General features: G+C 40.0%; 2 protein-coding genes across 10 annotated transcripts in view; one reads left to right on the top strand and one right to left on the bottom strand.

Annotated features, from left to right (window-relative positions):
- KCTD20 (potassium channel tetramerization domain containing 20) overlaps positions 1–13,132 on the bottom strand; it is an 18,031-nt gene extending 4,899 nt beyond the window's left edge. The window contains exons 1-6 of one of the 8 annotated variants that reach the window (XM_083360442.1): positions 7,838–7,889; positions 4,913–4,946; positions 3,702–3,950; positions 3,043–3,128; positions 1,267–1,425; positions 107–287 (exon numbers count right to left, since the gene is read on the bottom strand). In XM_083360442.1, coding sequence (XP_083216568.1) covers positions 107–287; positions 1,267–1,387 — 302 coding nt within the window. In that variant the 5' untranslated portion in view covers positions 1,388–1,425; positions 3,043–3,128; positions 3,702–3,950; positions 4,913–4,946; positions 7,838–7,889. Of the gene's footprint in view, positions 1–106; positions 288–1,266; positions 1,426–3,042; positions 3,129–3,701; positions 4,074–4,912; positions 4,947–7,151; positions 7,956–13,095 lie in introns of those variants that run through there. The other 7 variants (XM_083360444.1, XM_083360445.1, XM_083360443.1 and 4 more) reach the window with 7 other exon arrangements.
- On the top strand, positions 13,103–23,824 carry ETV7 (ETS variant transcription factor 7). Of its 2 annotated transcripts, none has more exons than XM_083360451.1 (8): positions 13,103–13,267; positions 16,917–17,046; positions 17,791–17,955; positions 18,526–18,648; positions 19,613–19,840; positions 20,121–20,263; positions 21,347–21,447; positions 23,148–23,824. In XM_083360451.1, the coding sequence occupies exons 1-8, from the start codon at positions 13,262–13,264 to the stop codon at positions 23,200–23,202; spliced, it is 951 nt and encodes a 316-aa protein (XP_083216577.1). In that variant the 5' UTR covers positions 13,103–13,261; the 3' UTR covers positions 23,203–23,824. The 2 variants fall into 2 exon arrangements, with proteins under 2 accessions (XP_083216577.1, XP_083216576.1); XM_083360450.1 differs by having other exon boundaries at positions 18,526–18,654.

Genomic DNA, 23,824 nt, shown 5'->3' with positions numbered 1-23,824 from the left:
AACTTTACACCTACCATTCAGACTCCTGCTTAGCCTGGTCATAACTCTAAGATAGGAAAGCATGCAGAACAGCTTCTGGAATTCTTCGCAACTCAAAGCCACTTACCTTCCCAGCATCGTATCAGGATGGGCTATGAAAATTTGTGGGTTTACAACAAATCTTGTTCCATCTACAACAAGAGTCACTTTCTCTGGGGCTTGGACTTGTGGACTATTGCTCAAGTTGTTAGTACTGCTCCCAGACTGTTCTTGTGTACTGTAGTAGCCTTGATTTCGTTTACTCCCTCCTGGGAAGAAAATAATATCGGCATATTCAAAGCCATTAAAACTTAAAAAGCATTTGCTGGGTGAAAAGCAGATCTGAGCTGTTCTCCTAAAGACATCAGATATATGAGGAGCATCTGAATGTTTGGCATCAATAATTAGATTTTAAAAGTTCACCTATAACTCAGAATTGAGTATTTATTTTATTTGTATCTTGCCTTTATTATTTTTATAAATAACTCAAAGCGGCGAACATACTCAACACACCTTCCTCCTTCTATTCCCCCCCCAACAACAACCCTGTGAGGTGGGTTAGGCTGAGAGAGTGTAACTGGCTCAAGATCACCCAGCTGACTTTCATGGCTAAGGCAGAATTAGAACTCACAAATCTCTGGCTTTCTAGCCTGGTGCCTTAACTACTACACCAAACTGGTTAATGTGGTTAATATATTATACATTATTAATCTATATTTAATACATTAATTATGGTTACCACATAAATGCCCCAATGTGATAAGAAAAAAAATCACTGATTTAGAATATAGATACTCTTCTACCTGAATTAATATAAAACAATGCAGAATTGTTCCACACTTCTTTCTTGTGATATAAAAAAAATGGAAGAAAAAGAGTCGAGATGGAAATTGTGAATGGCTTGACCTGTCCTAGGCAGGTTGATTACATAATAGAAGTATTGTGTTTAAGGATCTGTAGTAGTTTGATCACACAGAAGACTGATTCACACTGTCCACACTTGGCTCATTTCCCTTGATTACAATTGATTTATTTAGGTTTTGCACTATCAAGAAGTGACAAATATAACTTAATGGGCTACACACATTACAGTGCATCTTATTCACACTATGGTTGCTATAGTATGGTAACAATTGGCTTACCGATTCCATGGAAATGCGGCTATTAATAACTTGATCCCAAAGAGGTACACAAGATCATGTTTTTTGGTACATTTTAAATGTTAAAAAAACCTGACTTTGTCCTTACCATGATTTCTGCACAAAGGAAACATGTTAATGCACTGACTGCTCTGCTTCACACTGCCTTTATCCTGATCATGGGTTGAAGAAGCTAAATTTTCAAGTTCTTGATTACTCAATTTCTCCATTCCACTGGCATGACTAACATTCAACTGGAAAAGTAGTCCTACAGGAAGAAAAAAAGGATTTACGTCAAGACAAAATCTCTCAGTCTATTCTTTCCTCCAGCAACATGCAGTTGCTAAGGCCATAGGCAGCCCTTGAAGGCCCCTCCACATGCTTTGCTAACACAAAATATATGGAAATGCAGTATAAGCCCTGGAATATTGTATCACCCATAAAAACAAAGGCAAGGTGCCAAAGTCTCTTAACCATATGTGTGAAAGTTTCCTATTCACTTTCTATCTTTTAATTCCACTATCCAAATTTTAACAGCTGCTCAAGGCTTCCACAAAACACGGCCAAAAGCTGAACAGAAATTTAGACTGTGGTCTCAGCAGCATATTCTTACCTTAGCTTAACTCAGTTTGGTGCCCATGAGAAATGTTTAGCCTGCACAAGGTATGTCTGGAAGGTAGAGGGCACCAAGCTGGGGAAGGCTCTCTAATCATATGACTTCATATGACTTTTTTCTCTCTTAGAATTTAAATGTTTTTCTTTCTTGCTTGGCCTTTACATTTGCCAAAACATTTTACAAAGATCTATCTTGCTGGAGAAAGCTCAAATGCAGTTCAAGGAGTTGGAAAGAAAAGGATGACAGTCTGAGTTACAGTGATAATGAGTGCATCATTGGAAGATCTGAAAGATCATCGTGGAGAAAAATCAATGTGGTTGCTAGGGATCAACAATGACGTGATGGCATCTAATCAATCAAATAGACAAGTAACTATGAATATTGATTTCGAACAAGATCTTGTTCCTGAATGGGGAGAAGAACATCAATGCAGTGCATCACATGTTCAGATAGTGAAAATGGATGTATTCTGCTAGATGTATTCTTATTGGAAAGCTTAACAGCAGATTCTCAAGAGTTTACACACAGCAAACAAAACAACAGACATGGACACTAGTACTCAGATTTGCACATCATCCAGAAGAAAATGCCATTTGTGAAGCAGCCTCATTAGCCAAACTGCCATACTGGAAGTTTGAAGAAACAGCACATGGGAATAATAAATATCAAAATTAAATAAAAGCAAGTTATTTTCCTTTTTTGTGATGAATTCACTTTTTTGTTACATTTTCAATATAATGCTGCCTATTCCTTCTTAGCTCACGTCCTTGGCTGTAAGAAATGGGAGGGGAGGTGCTTTGAGTTAGTCTTGACTCTTAACAAGATTTCAGAAGTGACTTGCCATTGCCTACTTCCTAGGGCTGAGAGTAGGTGACTGGCCCAAGGTCACCTGACCAGCTTTGTGCCTAAAGGACTATAACTCACAGTCAGCCAGTTTCTAGCCTGGTGCCTTAACCGTCACGCTAAACTGGCTCTTTTAACTACAACACCAAATAACAATTTAAGTTTCTAAGTTAGCAGCTAATAACAATGTGAAATACTGTTGAACAATATTTAAGATCATACTGTAAATCTAATGAAATATCTGTTTTTCCAATCCTCCAGTTAGCCATTTTTATTAGCAGCCCAAAACTGTCCTATTGATATACTCCCATTTAAAAATAAATCCAGTTCTGTAAATAGTATCACGAGACTGACCTATGAATGTTTAATTTCTTTTCTCAACACAGCACATTTCACTGCATGTCTCAAAAACAACATGCAACTTACATAAATTTTGTTCCAGGGATTTGCCTTTCTGACTCTTCCATCTTCCTACTTAAAATCATCATCAAATTACAGTATGGTTTAGCCAGCTACAGGAATTGAGAGATATTATTGGTCAATGAAACCCTTGTGTTACTTGATGAAGTTACAACAAACTTAAAATTTTCAATGTTCTTTTTTTTGGAAAATTGACTTAAGGAAGATATGTGCTTAATGTATTTTTGAATTCTTCTTATGATTAACATATTACATCCAGTCTTTGTATGTATACTGTATATAATAAAATATAATATACTGTATATAATAAAAGGTTGATTCAGCCTTCCATCCTTCCGAGGTAGGTAAAAGGAAGACCCAGATTGTTGGGGGCAATAAGCTGACTTTGTAATAATGCCGCTGGGGGGGCCCCCCCGAAAGCCCTAATAAGCAGGCATATACATAGAATGAAGGCTATTGCTAAGCACATTTGATTTGTGCTTAGATTGTAAGCCACCCTGAGTCTTCGGAGAAGGGCGGGATATAAATGGGATTAAAATAAAAATAAATAAAATAAAATAAATAAATAATATTGCCTGGTTTCACGCATAATACCAAGCCTTGATCAACTATGGTTGGGGGTTTTTTTAGAGATTTTATTAGGTTTTTTCCCCTTACATACATACGTTAGTTTTTCAACCAGTGTGTAGTCTGGGTTCAAAAGCGCTAATACATAGTCAAGTCCTAATCTTTCGTACTTTCCTCTAGCCATTTGTAGAATGACTCCCTGATTTGGTAGCATTCTGTTTCTTCTTTATCTTTCAATCTCATAGTTAATCTGTCCATCTCTGCGCATTCCAATATTTTTTTAATTACTTCTTTCTCAGGTGGTGTTCCTTCATTTTTCCAGTATTGCGCGAAGGTTATTCTTGCTGCTGTTGCAATGTGTAGAACCAAACATAAACTTTGTTTATTAATCTTTTTTGGTATTATACCTCATAGAAAAAGTTCAGGATTAAATTCTACATGTTGTCCCAACATTTTTTCTAACCAAGCATGTATTTTTTTTCCAATTAGCCTTTGCTTTACCACATGTCCACCAGATATGATAATACATGCCTGAATTATGTTTACATTTTCAACATCTATCTGACATATTTTTAAACATTTTTGCTAATCTTGCTGGTGGCAAGTGCCATCTATAAAACATTTTATATAGATTTTCTTTATACGAAGTTGACATTGTCAATTTACAATTTCTCTCCCATAATTTTTGCCATTTTTCTAGTTCTATATTATAACCAAAGTTTTTCGCCCACCTATCTCCACCCCAATTTCTTCATGGCCTGTCCCCTGCAACTTTATCAGCTTGGGACTATTTTAGGGCATTCTGTCAACTGTAAAGGAAACTTCGAGGCAATATTGCCAATAAAAGACACTGTGCAACAATTCTGTTTTTCCTTTTACTGGATCTTCTCCCAGAGAAAAGGGTGGGGACCGATTCCATTTTTATGTTAACCAAGGCAGTTATTATGTTTACACAAAGTCTGACTTTGGTTTTGCTTTTCTTACTAGGGCACATTAGAGAAAACTGGAAAGGGTGACAAATTGGCAATGAATTTGCATATCCTTAGATATAATCACTGCAGTTGGGACCTATCGTTGGTAAAGACAGCTGGCAGAGAGGCCACTTTCCAGGGAAGACCGCTGTATCGTACCAGAAAGACTTGAAGGCTGGTGGGGTACTCTGGTAATTGACTTTATAAAATATATTCTAAGTAACGCTAGCAATAGCATTTAGACTTATATATCGCCTCATAGTGCTTTACAGCCCTCTCTAACTGGTTTACAGAGTCAACATAATGCCCCCAACAATCTGGGTCCTCATTTTACCAACCTCAGGAAGATAGAAGGCTGAGTCAACTTTGAACCTGTCAAAAAAAAGGAACAAAAATAGAAATGCAAGGCTCATCTAAATATAGAAAGTGAAGTAAGCAATTCAGACCAATGTATAATTGATGGACAATGGCTGCTCTTCTAGCCTTCTAGCATTACTCACTCTGCAACCACAAAAGCACTGAAGATGATTCCCTTTGTTCTCCTGCTATTTTCCATACTGTTGATATATAATTAAAAGGAAGAGACCTACAAAACCAGCAGCTCTTCCCGAACAACATTTAATATTTAAATAGCAACAGATATGGACAGGTGAGCCTTCCATAAAAAACATCTGGAGAAAAATTACTCTGGTTCAAGCAATTTGTAGTATACACGACAAGCATATTTCCAGACATTTAATGCTTTTTTCCATATTTATTTGGAAAACAAGAAGGCTTGAGGAACAGTCATTTTTCAGCTAGGAAGTTTTAACTGTCAGAAGCAGAAATTATTAACTTCTTTTTCAGAAGAATGGATGGAAGAATTTGACCATTGGAAATAACTTGTAAAGCATGTTTCCCCTTCTGCCATGTTAATTTATTAGAGAGGTGTGGCATGCAGCTCCCACTTGATCCTCAAAGATTACCTACAGGGAATCCAAACCACAAAACAGCAAGATAACGCTTTAATTCAAGAAATGGAATGGGTTCTCTCTAGTACAGTACTAGAAGATCCTGTACAGATGTTATTTACAAATGTAATAACAGCAATTTATAAATTATTTTTAGATGCAAAATCAGAAGCTCAAAAATCTATGGAGTCATGGGGAAAAAATTGGGAATGTCTATTACATGAAGATTATCTTGACACTTATTTATCATTCATGATTTACACAGACACGGGGGATTTAAAACTATAACTATTTCAACAAAAAGTACCACTGTATTTCATATGCACTCTGCCATGTGTCTTTTTCTGGAAGAAACTAATGGATCCAGCTGATGATTAGAGACGTGGTGCTCTAGATGCTAATTCATATGTTACAGTGATGTGTGATACTGCATTCCCTTTTGGACAAAAAATATTTTACTTAACAGTAGGGCTAGATCAGCTTCAAATCTACTTCAACCATTTAATTTTTTGATTCTATAAAAACAGATGGCTCTCTGGCCTCTGCTTGACCACATCTAATAAAAGAAAAGCCATCTTTGTATTTTAACAAAAAAGAGAACCCAACAACACTGATTTCCGACTCCAGTTCTACTAAAATATCATATGGCAATGTTCTGTCATTTTGTGGAGTAAAAACTAGATTCACCAAGTGTGATGTTGTGTCTGCCCTGCTCAAATTTTTAATTAATGACTTGGATGAAAAAGCGGGGGTAAGATTGTTTTAGGAAAAAGTGCAACATTCTTGACCTCATCAATACAGAAGACATTGAGGCAGTGATAGGCAATTATGGCAGCTTTATGACCTGTGGACTTCCACTCCCAGAATTCCAGAGCCAGCCATGGTGAGACAGGAATTCTGGGAATTGTAGCCCTCAGGTTGTAAAGTTGCCATAGTTGCCCACCCCTGCATTAAGGAGTAAGGTCCTTCAATTTATCTGTTAATCAGGACATGACAGAAAGCTCAGGTGACAGAAAGCAGAATAATGTGCCAGGCATGACATTTTTAGTGTTTCCTTTCAAATTTCCTGAATTTGGTCTCTAAAACCCGATTTATCATTTTGCTTCTCTGATTTATTTCTGAGATTTCACAGCTTCAAGCTATTTGGGAATATGTTATACTTCGTTTATCACAACACAGCAGATTGTGCTACTATTCCTTGGTCCGCATTGACAATTAAAAAAAGAACAAATTATTTTAGATTGTTTAAATGCTTTTACCCATTTTGCCAGACTATCTTATTTCACATGACAGAAAAGGCACATATTTTAAAATGTTCCCACATTATAATTTACATTAATGTAAATTATTAAAACAGTGTCGAGAAACCTCCGTCTCAAATTATATTTGTTCACTGCTAGAAGAAAAAAAAACCTAATATCCAAAGCAACTTTTCTGAATACCGGCTGAATAACAGGGCTAACATTGTCAGATAATTTGCCTTAGAAAAACGAATCAATCCCGTGGATCGGAATATAGTATTTTTTTAAACTGCACCGCGGAATGACGTGGGAGTAAATCTGCGCATTTACGTAGACAACAAAAGAAAAACGATACCACTAAAGCTGCAATGTAAGATATCATTAACCTTGGGAAGAAGCCGTTTTCTTTCTTCGTGGAGGAGCATCGCCCTGGAAGAAGGAAGGCCATTGCTGAGTCCAACCTCTGCCCAACCCCGGGTCTTTGTAAGAAGAGACAGCAAGGAAAACGAACTCAAGGTCCCTGGCTCGCTTTGCGCCCTGCACGAAACCTGCGAGAGAATCCTTCCGACACAAAAACCCTGGGCATTTTTTCCCTGTAGTCTTTCTTTCTTTCTTTCTTTCTTTCTTTCTTTCTTTCTTTCTTTCTTTCTTTCTTTCTTTCTCTTGGCTGGTTTCAACCGTCCTGGGGACATTTCTACATTCTGATGTTTTCGCCTTTCCGACAATACTTTTCCCGTGCCTCGATTACGTAACGTAATCTTGCTTTAAACCAGGGGTCTTCAAACTTGGCCCTTTTATGACTTGTGGACTTCAACTCCCAGAATTCCTCAGCCAGCTTTGCTGGCTGAGGAATTCTGGGAGTTGAAGTCCACAAGTCATAAAAGGGCCAAGTTTGAAGACCCCTGCTTTAAACAGCCAGAAATCTCAGAACGATTGAAAGACACTTTCTGTTTCTTTCAGGCCGCAGTCAAATATATGCGTGGAAAACTTTGGTCTGATCGACGTTCATTCCTCTTCTGAACTCCAGTTCCTCCAGAAAAATGTAGAGAGGCAATTATTAGCATCTACTTACCGGCATTCGCGAAAGGATCCCGATTAATGAATCAGCGCTGCAGCCTGGAAACCTACTTTTAATATAACGAGGTGGATCAATCCAAGCGGCAGAAGAGCTGGTCTTAGCAATCCCCACCCCTTCTACATCCAAATGATTTATTCATGAGCGTTATTTCAAATTAAGAGTCCCTGCCCAGCAAACGAAAACAAGAGGCAACATGCCTATACTGTACGGTAAGCGCCTTTGGGAATACTGCCCTCCGAAGGATGTGTGTTCAAACTGCATGCCTTAAAAATGGCAATAACCACCAATTTATTTATCTATCTATCTATCTATCTATCTATCTATCTATCTATCTATCTATCTATCTATCTATCTATCTATCTATCTATCTATCTATCTATCTATCTATCATCTATCTATCTATTTATGCCGTCCTTCTCCTCTACAAGGAAACTTTTTTCTAAGTTAACAAATATAATATATATTTATTCCCTCATCTTATATTGCTCGGTTAACCCATTATTGCCCCTCTCTGAGGGGTTCCCAGTGTTTCTCAATCTTGACAAACTAAAGATCAGTGGAGTTCAGCTCCCACAATTCCCCAGCCGACATGACATTTGCAAGGAGTAGATTCACTAATAAAGTCACCCCCTTCTAATTCTCATTCTGTGGCACATCCTTGTAAGCCATATACATGGTGAAACAGGTTATTTCATGGCACCAACTGGAGAATTCTGGGAGTTGAAGTCCATGCATTTTAAAGTTGCCAAGTTTGAAAAACACTACTTTGGAATGTTCCTAATAACCAATGCCAATTAATTTATATTTCCTGGACCCTTTTCTAGTCCAACCCCCTGCTCGAGATCCTATCATTTCAGGCAAATAGCCGTCCAGTTTCTTTTTGCAAGCCTCCAGTGATGGAGCACCCACAACTTCTGAAAACAAGCTATTCCATTCCTGTAACAGTTCTTCGTATGTTTTAGGCTCCAGCAATCATTCTTGTTGCTCTTCTTTGCACTCTTTCTAGAGTCTCAACATCTTTTTTATACTGTGGTGACTGGAAATGGATGCAGTATGCCAAGTGCGGTCTTACTAAGGCTTTGTAAAGCGGTACTAAAACTTCACGTGATCTTGATTCTAGCCTTCTATTAATGCAGCCTAGCTATTATCATGAACACATTAAAAAGCCTGAGAGAAGACTCTGTAATGTTTTCAATTCCCAGTTTCATCCCAGTTTGTAAGTTGAGGACTGCATGTATTGAGGACTCATCAGACCCTACTAGGGTTTGAGCCCCACAGAATAACCTCACTAACTATATCTGATGTCTCCTCAGTAGGAGGAAACCAATCACATAGTGCCTGCCTCATGGTGACTCATAAACCTGAAAATGCACTGGAATATGCACTGTGTACAAAAGAGACACACCCCACCTCCTTGGTGGTAAGGTCTAAGAGCTTGAAGAATGGTGGACTATATAGGGTATATTTAGGAAACACAAAGGTATTTAATATAGAGATCTCAAGCTGTAAAGGTGAATAGCAAGTGAAAGAAAATAAAGAGATCGCAAAGTCTTTGAAACGCAAAAAACATATACTGGTCATGATCTCTTTCCTACCATCTTATAAATGTTGGCATACTGTATCCCTGTGAACATCATTCCCCACCCCTTGACATTTTGGGGGTTAGTGGCTACATCTGAAACTTATTTTATTTTTTATTTTATTTACTAAATTATATGTTGCCCATCTCACTATCAAGGGGCCCTTGTTGAGAAAATCTCGTAAAACACATCATCTTGGACACATCAACCCCACTCATTAGATTGTTTCTTTCATGGCTCAGAACAGAAGGGTTGTCTGGTTTCCTATTTTCCATCTTTATTCTGCTACTGTTACAGTATGTACAGGTTAAAGCTGCAATAAGTAAAGGCTGTTCCCTTTGAGATTCTTCATGCTAACATGCACAGCATTATTTTCAGTGGTGCTGGAAAATTCTGTGCTTTTTAATATACATCCTGTACACAAGATACCGTAATGTAAATTGTTGCCTGCGGTTTATTGTTCTTGCTGTCTATTTTTCTTGCTTTTTATCCTGGGTTTGCCAGTTAACTCTGTTTTGCTTTTTTTTAAATTTTAATTCCATTTATATCCCACCCTTCTCCGAAGACTCAGGGCGGCTTACAAGCTTAGCAGTAGCCTTCATTCTATGTATATGCCTGCTTATTAGGGCTTTCACACACACCCCAAGCGGCATTATTACAAAGTCAGCTTAATTGCCCCCAACAATCTGGGTCCTCATTTTATCTACCTCGGAAGGATGGAAGGCTGAGTCAACCTTGAGCCTGGTGGGATGCGAACCTGCACTAATTGCAGGCAGCTGGTGTTACTTAAGGAGGCATTAGCCCACTGCTCCACCAAGGCCCACATTTGCTGGTGTTTAATAAATAAAGATCAGGCTAGATATTTTGCTATCCAAACTGAGTGACTTCTGTGTTTGCTCTGATCTGGATAGAGAGAATGACTGAGAATGTGCTGGATACCAACTAAACTGGAAATTCCCCTCAGTAATTTCCAGCAATAAGCATGAACACCAACGGTTGGTCACAAGCTGGTGAAATTACTTCCTGCTACCCATTCTTCCTTCCAGGATGTTCTCTATTAGCTCAATCTATTTTTATTTTTCCAAAGAAAACCTGAATTTTAGTCACCTGCAATATTTATCTTCTGTTTCTGAGAATCTACTGGCCTTTGTGGAAATCAGGATGGTGGTTCAGGCTGATGCTCTGCTTTGCTATGAGCCAGCTTCCCATTTGTTTGTTTGTTTAAAATGATCAAACATGAAATGTGAATTGCTGCTTTGAGCTTGGAAAAAAACATTTCACCCAAAATACCTCATCAAAAAATCTGAAGTATATATTGACAAAACAAACTTAAAGCAATTCTATAAATCCAAAACAATTTTGACCATAGAAAACAATGGAAACACAGACAGACAGACAGTTTTATGCTCCCCAAAACTGTGGCATGCTAATTACCGCCTATGCTGCCACATTCTAGTACAAAATTGTTTTCAAAGGCAGACCCTTACAGAGCCCAACACAATAGTCCATTCATGAGGTGGTTAGGGCATGAATGACCATCTGAAGGGCCTCTCAAACCAGCAACAGGCACAATAAGCATATTAGATGGATCTATGTCAGATATGTCAAACCCGCGATGTCTCGGAGCTTTTTCCCCATTGCCAGCAACGGGGTGGGCACGGTTTTGTTGTGACGCGTCCGGCCTGTGGGCCGGCAGTTTGGCACCCCTGGTCTATGTGAAGACTCTCTTGGCAATAGCTGCTATATCGTCAAGCAGGAGTTTGAATCTAAAGCAACCCCCAGATTACCTATTCATCTCAAAGAATAACGCTGCCTTATCCAAGACTAGAAATAGAAGCTTCCCAGGATCAAATCTGCACAGCCTCTAGACACTGGGACAGAACATTGACAGCGAGTCAAGGGTGGTCCAGGATCAAGATGCACAATGGAATGGTATACTGATGATAGCAAACCCCAAATCAATGCATGAACTCAAGCACTGGTTTCATGTAGAACAGGCGGGGGAAAGAGTCAAGCCCCTACATCATGCCACAGATTGCATGTGGATTTGACCATTCTCCCAACATTGGCACCAACTGAAATGGACCATAACAGGAGGAGAACCATTAATATGGCATCCTCCACTTTTAGTCCCTACAGCTGGTCCAGAAGGATACTGAGATTGATAGCATCAAAAGCCATTAAGAAATGAAGGACCGTAAGGATAGATGCAGCATCCCATACCAACTGTCCCAAAGGCCATCAGCAAGTGTGACCACATTCATCTCAGTACAATTAACTTTTATGAAGGTCATGAGGCCCAGGCTACAAAAATCTGGACACTCACTAGAAGGCAGAAAAGATATTAAAGATATTCAGACAATGTTAACCCTTTGCTGCATCTAGAGATCATCCAGATTTTAGCCTTGTAGATCTGCTACTTACAATTCAATAATGGTGTGTTCTCAATGTATTGTAAACTGGTGGTAGTAGGCAGTCACTTGATTTCCTACATTCGCTGATGCCCAGAAAACTAATCAGTATTGACTGATCTAGGCTGAGGTTAATAATGAGATTTGGGCAGCAAAGTTCCTGGAACCTTACCCTTTCATTCAAGTAGTGAGTGGGTTGGTTATTTATTTATTACATGAACCTGTATATCACCCAAGGCTGCGAGACAGTTTGCAGCAAGAAAAAGCAAATTGGTAGTTCAAAACTTATCACATTTAACTATCGGGATAATCTCTACTAGTAGCATAGATCAGAAGTAACTCAAGGATTCTATGCTTGTGTATCAGCATGATTGCCTTAATGTATCAGAAGGAGAATTGCCCCCTACCAAGTATCACTTGAAGGGACAGTTGGTCCCCAAAAGTTGCCAGCCATTTTTAAAATGGGTCAGAAAACCACTTTGGAAACTTGAAGATTAATTATAGTGAGTTCAAGTTGGTTTAGTTTTGTCCTGGCTTCATCCACTTTTGTCCTAGCCTCGTCTACTTTTTACGACTTCGCAACTAACAACAACAAAAACAACATCTACTTTTTAATAGGTGAAAAGGATTTGACACACCCTCAGCCAGAAAAAGTTGTGCAGGCCTTCCTTCCCTAGACTGAAGAAGGCTCTGACTTGGCTATGGCAGAATTTTGTTTACCTAGCTTCCAGAAGAAAGTAAAACACCACTTTCCCTTCTAGTTAGAACACATTGCAGCATTATACCGAACTGTGATGCATGATTTGTGCCCAAGCTATTTAAATTAATCATTTTGCACGTATGACCCTGAACCTAAAGTGCACCGGCAGCCACGGTTTGTCGAGAGGCACCAGTTGATATTGGAATTAAAGATAACAAATACTAGCACGCTGGCCTGGTTTGACTCCGCACCACAGAGCCAACGTCGGTGGGAGGCGGGCTAAGCTTTCCCTCAGAAAGTGCCCTTCCCCTCCCGCAAGGTTTCGCTTCGGCTTTCCTGCCTCGGGCCAAATGGCCCTAGTTTTCGGGTGCGAAATTCCAACCCGGGTCTATCTAGCGGGCACAACGGATCCACTCAACCCGTTTTACGGTCCGAGCAGCGTCGGGCGAGGGGCAAAGGCGTCGTGAGAATGCAGCGCGGGTCTTTGGGAGCGCCGGCAGTCCCGCGGGCGGTTTGCCAAGGGGCGGAATAAGGCAGCCCCAGGGGGCGAGAAAGACTCACGGCCAAACTCCAGCAGCTTTCGGAGCGGCGCCTTTCGTTTTCGTTTTCCGGAAGGACAACCAGCACCGCCTGGGCTGAAGGGAGGCTGGTGGGGAATTGGCTAAGATTCTGCGCTCACCCGGACGATCCCGGCTCTGCGGTTCTCTCCCTCTCGCCTCCCCTTGTAATGCAGGTAAGAACTTGGGGAGAGCAGCAGGCGCTGCGACCCCTCGATCTGCCCGGACTTTCCCTGCCTTGGCCCAGCGCCCTAGATTTCCCCCATGCGTTCTCGCCTAATGCTCAGCCATCCCAAGCGCCGCGTTTTCGCCAGGCGGCTTCCCCCATTCTTATATTGCTCTCCATCCTACGGGCTGGAAACACGGGATGCATAATTTATTTATTTATTTTAATCCCATTTATATCCCGCCCTTCTCCGAAGACTCAGGGCGGCTTACAATTTAAAGCACAAATCAATGTGCTTAGCAATAGCCTTCATTCTATGTATATTTATTATTTATTTATTTTATTTTAATTCCATTTATATCCCGCCCTTCTCCGAAGACTCAGGGCGGCTTACAAGCTTAGCAGTAGCCTTCATTCGATGTATATGCCTGCTTATTAGGGCTTTCACACACACCCCAAGCGGCATTATTACAAAGTCAGCTTAATTGCCCCCAACAATCTGGGTCCTCATTTTACCTACCTCGGAAGGATGGAAGGCATAAACCAGGGGTCTTCAAACTTGGCCCTTTTATGACTTGTGGACTTCAACTCCCAGAATTCCTCAGCCAGCTGGCTGAGGAATTCTGGGAGTTGAAGTCCACAAGTCATAAAAGGGCCAAGTTTGAAGACCCCTGGCATAAACTGAAGCGTCTAGGCACGGATGCTTCCCCCGCTTCAGAAAGCATTGGGGTTCTCTGGACTAGGCTGAATCCCCACTGAGATCCTTTCTCTGGTGGTTCAACAGAAAAGCGTTTCAAAATGGACAAGAAGGTCTGGAGTTCCCTAGACTTTTCACAAGAAAAAGGAGAAAATGAAGCAACTAGCTGTTTTCTCTGAGAAACAGTGTTTTGTTGGGCAAAAATAATTCAGATGTGGGTTCGTGAAGCTGTTTCAAATGGGAAAATAGTGGATCCCTTATTCTAAGGTTTGATTCATGCAAGCAAAGCTTAAACACTTTTTTTTAAAAAAAAAATCTGGGTTGTATCCTTCCCTCTATTTTAAACTCTGGGATAGAAAATTTAAGGGAACTATTTTAAATGTACATTTTCATCCAGCCTTCCTCAACTTGGAGTGCTGCAGTTATTCCCAATCGACATTGCTTTTAGGGCATGTTTATTTATTCATTTATTCAATCAATCAGTCTTCATAGCTACCCATCTCAAATAAGTCTTCCAAGTCTTTTCTAAAGGCCAATAGGGTCTGGATCATCCTCAGCTCTGAAAGAAGAATGATCCAGAGGGCAGGAATTATGGCAGAAGGCATGCTTCTTAGTCCCTGCAAGCCAGCATTTCTTAACTGATGGGACTCATAGCATGCCATTGTTGAGAATTATGGGTACTGCACTTTAACACAAATGATAGTGCCTGATTGGGAAAATTTACTTCAGGGGTGGAGGGGAACCATAAAGGTAAAGGTTCCCCCGCACTCTAGGGGCCGATGTTCATCTCCGTTTCAAAGCCGAAGAGCCAGTGTTTGTCTGAGGACATCTCCATGGTCATGTGGCTGGCATGACTAGATGCCAAAGGCACACGGAGCGCTGTTACCTTCCCACCGTAGTGGTCCCTATTTTTCTACTTGCATTTTTACATGCTTTCAAACTGCTAGGTTGGCAGAAGCTGGGATGAGTAACAGGTGCTCACTCTGCTACGCGGCACTCAGGATTCGATCCACCGAACTGCCGACCTTCTGATCGACAAGCTCAGCGTCCTAACCCACCGAGCCACCGCGTCCCTTATACCCTTCCTTTATTCCCTTTCTTTCCCAATTAGCCCTCTGCTTTAAACCAGGTTTTTTTTCAGACCTGGCAACTTTAAGATGTGTGGAGGTCGACTCCTACAATTCCCCAGCCAGCAAGTTGAGTGGAACTCCACACATCTTAAAGTTGCCATGTCTGAAAAACGCTGGTGTAGACCCTGTGGGTTATGCATTCCTGTATGAGAAGCTGTAGAAGCCTTATCAAAAGGTATTTCTCTACAGAGGAAGATAACTTGAACACCATCTGTGGGAACATTTGTTTAAACCAGGCATTATTGTTGTGTACATTGAGATGGTATGCTACTCTTTCTTTTAAAACAAAGATCTTTGGAAATCATTTATTTATTTATATGCATGAATTAATATACTGCTTGGCAGGACAGAGCAATTTACAGTATGTACACATATAAATATAGATATATAAAATATCAAACCAGTAAAAATGACACCCCTATACTCTATACCATTATAATTATTTTTTAAAAACAAGCTACCAGAACAAAACTGAAATGAAAACATGTAGGCATCTTTCAGTTTCGTTTCTTTATCACCTGGTGTTTAAGAATGAATCTGAAACTTTGTTAAAGTAAATCTGCATAAGACATTTATGCAATGGTAAAGCAATTGCGGCTGCAAAATGAACAGTGGCTCTTGTGATACGATGAAGAGTAATTGGTCTATTATGGCATCTACATTCATGAATTAGAGTTTACTTCATCAAATATTTGGTGAACTCTACTCTTAGGTAGAGTACCTAAACTTAGGTATTTCTTGATACCTAAGTTTTAATAACCTGCAGCTGCTTTCTTTCCAGATTTCAAGAGTGTCTGCAGAGTCTGGCCAAAGAAATTAATATTAATGTAGAGTAGATGATTTCAAACAAAGCTTTCTATAGTGTCTTATCTGTTTCTCAGTCTTCTGCCCCTCCTTTCTGTACTTTCCCTTTTAGACTTCCTTCTATCTGAGGGAAGATAGACTCCTTTTTGGACTTCTTGGATTCAAAACACATTTGCTAATCTGCTCTCTTTTTCAAAAAGTGTACAATAGACTTTTCCACCAGCCAGTTTGTTCAGCAAATCTCCCTCCCTCCCTCCCTTGTCTTGCTTGCCATTGTTGTCACCCCAATTGCATATCTCTCCTTGATAAACAAGAGTTTCACCAGTCCACAGTCTTCAAAAATGGTTCTAGGAATGTCCAGCAACTTTTTCTTGATTACTTAAATGCTTCTATATTTTTACATGTCTACAGTTTTTATCCCATCCTTTCTCTGTGTAATTGATCCATTTTATCTGCGTAGCGATTTTGGGGTATAGCTTAGCTTTGAAAGCAATTGTCATCCCACAAAGATTTTTTGAGCTGGGTCTCTCTCCTGCCTATACAGCTGAATTACTGCTGAAAAGGTTTTCCTTCATAGGTAAAGGTAAAGGTTCCCCCGCACATGCGTGCTAGTCGATTCCGACTCTAGGGGCTGGTACTCATCTCCGTTTCAAAGCCGAAGAGCCAGCGCTTGTCCGAGGACGTCTCCGTGGTCATGTGGCCAGCATGACTAGACGCCAAAGGCGCACGGAACGCTGTTACCTTCCCACCGTAGTGGTCCCTATTTTTCTACTTGCATTTGTACGTGCTTTCAAACTGCTAGGTTGGCAGAAGCTGGGACGAGTAACAGGCGCTCACTCTGCTACGCGGCACTCGGGATTCGACCCGCCAAACTGCCGACCTTCTGATTGACAAGCTCAGCGTCCTAACCCACTGAACCACCGCGTCCTTCATAGATTCTCATTTATCCGACTTCTAGGCAGTGCAAAGTACCAGAAGAGGCACTGCAGAAATACAGCTGATTTTCAATATCTTTCTCCTCCCTTAAGGTTGAAGTGGCAGCTGGCTCTTTGACCCCTGTGGCCACATCAGCTTTGCCCTTACCATTGCACCCCACTTCGAAGACATCAGTAAAGTTGCTCTATGATGGACAAATCTGCACTTTGCCAGGCCGACTCAGTAAGTAGAAGAGATATTATTTAAGGCAGCTTTTCAAAGGTGGCTCCTTAAAGCCTTGAATATGTGCTCTACAGGCTTCTCCAAGCAGGGCCACCAAGTTGTAATTTTAATGTGACACTAAACAGAAGGATTACATATTTTTTTTCTTATTATCTGTATTAAATAAGTTTATTTATTTTGCTTTTGATTACATTTAAATTAAATCTAATTTAAATTTTGGCGTGGTTCTCCTACTTTTTGAAGTGCAGTTCCACTACCATTTGTGGTTAAGCAATCTTGGCTTAGAAAGTGTTACCTGTCCCTAATGTAAGGACAACACTATACAAATTAGTTGTGTTCCCACTACAATTCCAATATTCCCCAGCTATAGTTATAATCCAGCATATCGTAAGTTGGAGCCTATCAGATCAGATAAAAAATTGCTTGCAGTTGGTGGGATTCTAGGTTGATACATCTTGAAGGCATCTGGTTGAGGAAACAAGGAATAGATGATCAGTTAGTCGGACTTGGTGTAAAGTTGCTTCCTATCACAGAGAATTTTTTTTTAAAAAATATTTTGAAAATGTATTGATCTATCTATACAACTTATGGAGAGTGATATTAGTGGGAGGGAATGAATTCTAATAATAATTGCTGAGATGTCCTTTACTTGCTTTTTGAGACATTTTATGCTTTTTCCAAAAGAAGGGCAAAAAACTGACTGGGTAGGTATGTTAATTTATCTGTAACCTGGTTTGATTTCAGGAATCCAACCCTTTCTATGGAGCAAAGATGATGTGATTCACTGGCTAAGATGGGCTGAAAAAGAATATTCACTCAGGAAATCCGACGATAGTAACTTTGAAATGAATGGAAAAGCCCTTTGTATTCTGACCAAGGAAGATTTCAAATTTCGGGCTCCTAATTCAGGTTAGAGGTGTTGCCCTCCTTGGTCAAGGCTTTGTGTGTTTGCATTCTTATCTCAAAATTATCCCATATAGCAAGTATAAATGAGGAGTAACTCAAAGACTGACATGTATGAAGTCTTTAATGTCCTTTGAAATAGATTTGCCTTCCAAATTGTCTTTTCTTGACAAGGACTTATTGTTTGAACCAAAGCCCATGGATCGAGCAGCTTTACAATGTGATAGAGGTCTGATGGAAAGAATCAGGCTACTCTAGTGGCTGTTCGATTATCTTTATATTAATACATTTTTCAAAAATGTGCTTCCTTGGGGCAGGAGGTAACAAATTAATTCAAACTGAATGCGCTGAATGCATGGCAAGTTTTAAGAGAAAATTTCAGATTCCCACAAATGTGTGCAATGAAACTATATTTCTGGTTTGCAAAAGTTAGAAATTCCCCAAGTTGAAATAGTCCTTTTGAAATAAACAGCAAATGGAGGGGTGGAGGTGCTCCAAAATTGCATTGTTTTTGTCACCAGTTGGTATTGATACAAATGAAGTGGGATTGGTATTTATGTTTTTTTTTCCTCACAGGAGATGTATTATATGAATTACTCCAATACATAAAGACCCAGAGAAGAGCCCTTGTGTGTAGCCCTCTCTTTAACACTCCCTTTTGGGATGCAGACCATAACCTGACCCAGAGCATGGCAGAAGGTGAGTGTTGTGGAACAGTGGATATATTCATCATGCTAGATAATTTTTGGCTCATATTTTGGGCCAGTATCTGTACAGGAGGATACTCAGGCAAAATCCATACTGACCTTGCCAGGTGGTTCCATGTACAATCTTGAGCACGTCATTTCCTAAATTAGGAATTACCTCTTCCTGAGATCTTGCAGTGTTAATGCTCATTAGCTTATTGGTTACCATGCTGACAGAACAGGTTCAATTGATTAGGTGCCATCAAGTTTGTGTTGACCCTTAGTGGCCATATATACCGTCCCCAAACTGGCCCTTAGTCTACCCATTGCTGCTGAAATTGGGTCTGTCCAATTTGCTTCTGGTCCTCTCTTCATTTATTTTCTTCTACCCTTTCCAACATCAGAAATTTTATAAGGGAACTGCTGCTTTGCATAATGTATTCAAAATATGATTATCTGAGCCTGGTTGTGCCTCAGGTGGGAACTCTGGATTGATTTATTTGTTGAGCCATTTGTTTGTATTCTTTATCTGTGGTATTCTCTGGAGTTTTCTCCAACACCACTAGAGCAGTTTATGGGAGGTCAATTGAAACCATAGTTCTGTAGGAAAAACATCCCTTCACACAACTTTCTAATTTAAAGATGTGACTCAAAAGGAAAAAAAAAACAGGTGGGGAGTTAAGATGAAAATAAACTAAGTGATCTTTATAGCAGAGCCACAGTCTTTTCCATTGATACATCAGTTTGGATGGCATTGGCTTATGCAAACTAGTATTCTGACTCAGTCAGTTGAATCTGTCCATCTCTGCTGCCTGTCAGCCTACCTACTCATTTAATAAATGAATAATGAATTTGAATGGATCTCTGTCATAAATATTTATACAATGTTCAAGAATTGGTCTAGGCACGGATAGCCTGAGACACATCTGGTAAGAGTTTGTCAAAAACTCTGTTTTGAATCTGGTCTCTTCTCACAGGTACCAAGTGCGACGATTTCCCAGCTGACATCCCTGCATTGCCTTCAGAGTGTCCAACGATCTTCACTGGTCATGCAGGCTATTTGGACTCATCTCAGTCTGCCACCGAGACACTCGGTACTCCTGGGGTGACAACTCTCACTTATAGCAACCCAGAGATCAGCCATGGTGGAAACATTTGCTCTTTCCCTGTAAAATCTGCTGCTTCAGTCAGTGGTAAAATAGCAGGTAAGGGTAAGGTTATCAAGATCTGATACTCTTTTGCTATGTGGTTGTCAGGAATGCTTACCTGTTTTTGCACATCAAGAACATTTGCTCCCCCCCCCCCCGGTTAACAGCACAGAATTGGAAGCATGTGACTCCCAACTTTTTTCATTGCTCAGCTATGGTCACTTGCAAATGCATCCTAGAGCTGTCTTTAACAGTAATGTAGTGGTGTAGGAGCTAATCCATGTTATTCTGTTATTCTGACTTGAACAACATCTCTCTCAATGTAACTAATTCTTAGACTGTAGGTTACTTTGGGATTACATCTACCATCTCCTCTCTGACAGCCAGTATGAATCAGTTATCAAGTGGGAAGACAAAGAAACCAAGATCTTTCGGGTTGTAAATCCCAATGGCCTTGCTGGACTCTGGGGTAATCACAAGGTACTAAATAAGGCGATCCTTCTAAGCTCCATAAGTAGAGATACATTTCTGTTCAGATGTGCTTATTAGGAGTAGCACTCTCAGCCTACCTGGAGGGCACCAATTTGTACATCTCCTATAATCCCCCAATGTTCTTTTGAGATAATTTAACAAAGTTATATTCTCAAAGTGTGGGTAAATGTGCCTCCTCATTTGCCATAACCTTGGTTAGTCTTGCGAAAAATAGAGCTGGGAATATTCTGAACCTGACTTCATAATGAACTGTGGCCAGTTGGAATACTCCAACAGCAATCGGTCCAGCCTTTCCCAGCCTGGCTCTGTAACGTTAAAAGTATAATCTCCATCTTGAGACGTTGAGCTTCTAAGACATTTAGAAGGACAGATTAAAGGAGAGCACACAAGATGATTTGATACAGTCTGGGACAAAGGGAGTGTTTGCATGTATTTATTATATGTTTGCCTTGACTTTCCTATAAAAATTCAAGGTAGCATGTACTGGCATTCCTCATTTAATCCTCAGAACAATTTGGCATGATACGTTGGGCTGAAATATTACAACTGAATCAGCTAGAGCAGGGGTGTCAAACTCAATTTCATTGAGGGTGCCTGGGCAGGAGTGGGACAGATCTGAGGGTCTCTGGCAGAAGGAGGGTCTCTGGGCCAGGGCCAAGGCAATGGGGGCCGTTCCCTCACTGTTTCCAGAATGGCTTCGCGGGCCACATGAAACCACTTCGCGGGCCGGATCCGGCCCCCGGGCCTTGTGTTTGACATGTCTGAGCTAGAGAGTGAATGGGGACTTAAATCTAGTCCCTTAAATTTCCTAGGTCTTAGTTTGCTGTCTTATAATTGTACCAGAGTGGTTCCCTTTTAATTCTTTTAGTTCCAAAATAATTCATAAAGCCAGTACTTTTAACAGTATGTAAAACAAGGTATTTATGTTTGGTTACATAATTCTCATCCTACCTCCACTGAAAGAGGCTAGGCATGCATGCAGTTTCTTACAACTCTTTTCTATTTCAAATTAGTAATTAGGCAAGAGAAAGCAAACTGATGGTACAATCACAATTTTTAAACAATTTTCAGAACCGAAGGAATATGACATATGAGAAGATGTCGAGAGCTTTGAGGCATTATTATAAACTCAACATCATCAAAAAAGAAACTAGACAGAAATTGTTGTTCAGGTGAGGTCAAGATGCATCGTTGAGCCTTCCCTGCACATTTCCCTTCTCGCTATCCTTGTTTAGGAGATGCTCTCTGCAACTTTATTTGGGAGGAGCAGAGTAAAAATTCTTCTCTCAAATTGTTCTATCAAACAGCTGAGATGTGTGAAAGGTGGAGTTTCCTGTTTGAATGACCCTGCTGATAGCAGAAACAAGAAGATGATACTAATCTTTTATTATATAGATTAAGCTTATGAAACTTATTCAGAATTAAAAACAGTGGAAAAAGACTAAGAAGAAAGGCTAATTCCTGGATGCTTTAACTCAACAGGAATCTTTCAGGAACAGCCACACATCCAAAATAGAGCACAACAAAAAGCACAGCACAAATCAGCCCATAAAATAAATGTTAGAAAGGATTCGAAACCGTATCTAGTTCCACATTTCAAAAGATGGCTATTTTCTTTTGATTCTTCAACCCTTCTCTGAGTTGCGGTGCTTTTCCTTTCTCGATAAGAAGCCAGTCTGAAGAGATAACTCTTCTTTGTAAAGCAAAAGAATAAAGAAGAAAATGGAATTCCCCCATCTTATTTCTAAAACTGTTCTGATGGAGAGAACATTCCTGCCCCTTTGGTTATTATTATTATTTGTTAAACTTATATACTGCCCTTCTCCCATAGGACCCAGGGCGGTTCACAAGGCAATTAAAACAACATTACAATACAAAAATTAATAACAATTAAAATAGATTAAATTTTCCTTAATTAAAAATCTAAAACCCCTATGACTCTGATTAAAAACCCAATTACAATAAGTTAAAAAATTAAAAAATTCCTCAGTCCTGGCCGGAAAGCTCAAAGAGCCAGGTCTTCAGGTCCCGGCGGAACGAACGAAAATCAGGGGCAGTCCTAAGCTCTACGGGTAACTGTTTCCAGAGGGCAGGCGCGCCCACAGAGAAGGCCCTCCCCCTGGGTGTTGCCCGCCGGCAATCCTTTGCTGGCGGCACCCTGAGAAGGCCCTCCCTGTGGGAGCGCACAGGACGAAGGGAACTTGATGCCGGCAGCAGGTGTTCCCTCAGATATCCCGGACCCAAGCAACTCTGGTTGCTCAGAGTTCATGTTTTCTAGACCTTGCTGATTTTTGCCCATGGGGCTGAGTCAGAGGATTAACAATATCTGTTATCTTGATAAGAAAGGTGTGATATGTTTTTATGTTGATATTTTTCCTGGTTGCCATGAGCTGCCTAGGATCACCAGGAGAGATGGGTGGCTATATAAATTTCATAATTAAATCTTGATTGGTTTAAGTGCAATGACTTTTATGTACTTCTTAGGATGTTTTTTCCCTCCTTCATTACAATTTTATTCTTTTGAATCTTGGAAATTCTGGAGCGTAATCCCTCGTCAACAAACTGAATTACAATTGCATTTTAATACTTGACTAATGTGTTTTGAAGTTCTATATGAATAAGATTAGAAGCACGTTTTTCATTTTAAAGCATCTTTTCATATAACAAAGCAGAGATATTATCATATCCAGTGCAACACTCTTTGACTTGAGGAATTGACTATTTTAAAAGATATAGATCGATTCCTTTTCATCCCTGGATCATTTGCTTTTGTGTGTATCTCTGTGTGTATTACTGAAAGGAGTGGGGAGAGATAGAATGGGTATTGGATCATCAGGAAAAAAAGTTGATTTTTTTTAATGCTTAATTCCAGATTCCTAAAAGTTCCTGGAGAAATAAAACAGTACACAGCCAGTAAATTGGAGTAGCTGAACAATGAAGAGCAGAAAGAAGAGGACTCAAAAATTTTAGCAGAAATCTCACTGTAGACATTTGCCATGTCATAGTGGCATCAAGAGCTTGTGTTAATCAGTAGGAAAATATTTGCCGTCTATATGAAGACAGAAAACAAAAAAGGCCGTGGGGAATTGTGCATCCTGTAAATGAAATTGCAAAGAAGTAATAGTAATCCATTGGACTTCTGCTGTCAAGCATAATAGAAGCATTTGTACAAAACCAAGAGTTTAAAAACGGAATCTGCAAATCAGTTCTAGTTCCTGTCAGTCATATTGCTGTAGAAATTCTTAGCTATTCTCAAAGATACCCTCCCACCCCTATAAAAATATTACATGGGAAATTAAGCAGTTTTTCATCTGGAAAACAACAAAAAGTCTCATATATTTGCAATGATCGTTGTTACAGAATACCGTACTTTCAGAATAACAGAGTTGGAAGGGACCTCGGCGGTCTTCTACTCCAACTTACTGCTCAAGCAGGAGAGCTATACCATTCTGGACAAATGGCTGTCTACTCTTTTCTTAAAAACCTCCACTAATGGAGCACCCACAACTTCTAGAGCAGGGGTCTTCAAACTTGGCCCTTTTATGACTT

The sequence above is a fragment of the Vipera ursinii genome (genome assembly GCF_947247035.1).
Source record: "Vipera ursinii genome assembly, chromosome: 3".
Lineage (NCBI taxonomy): Eukaryota > Metazoa > Chordata > Lepidosauria > Squamata > Viperidae > Vipera > Vipera ursinii.
The sequence above is the reverse complement of the archived record's forward strand: the minus strand, read 5'-3'. Positions and strand labels throughout refer to the sequence as shown.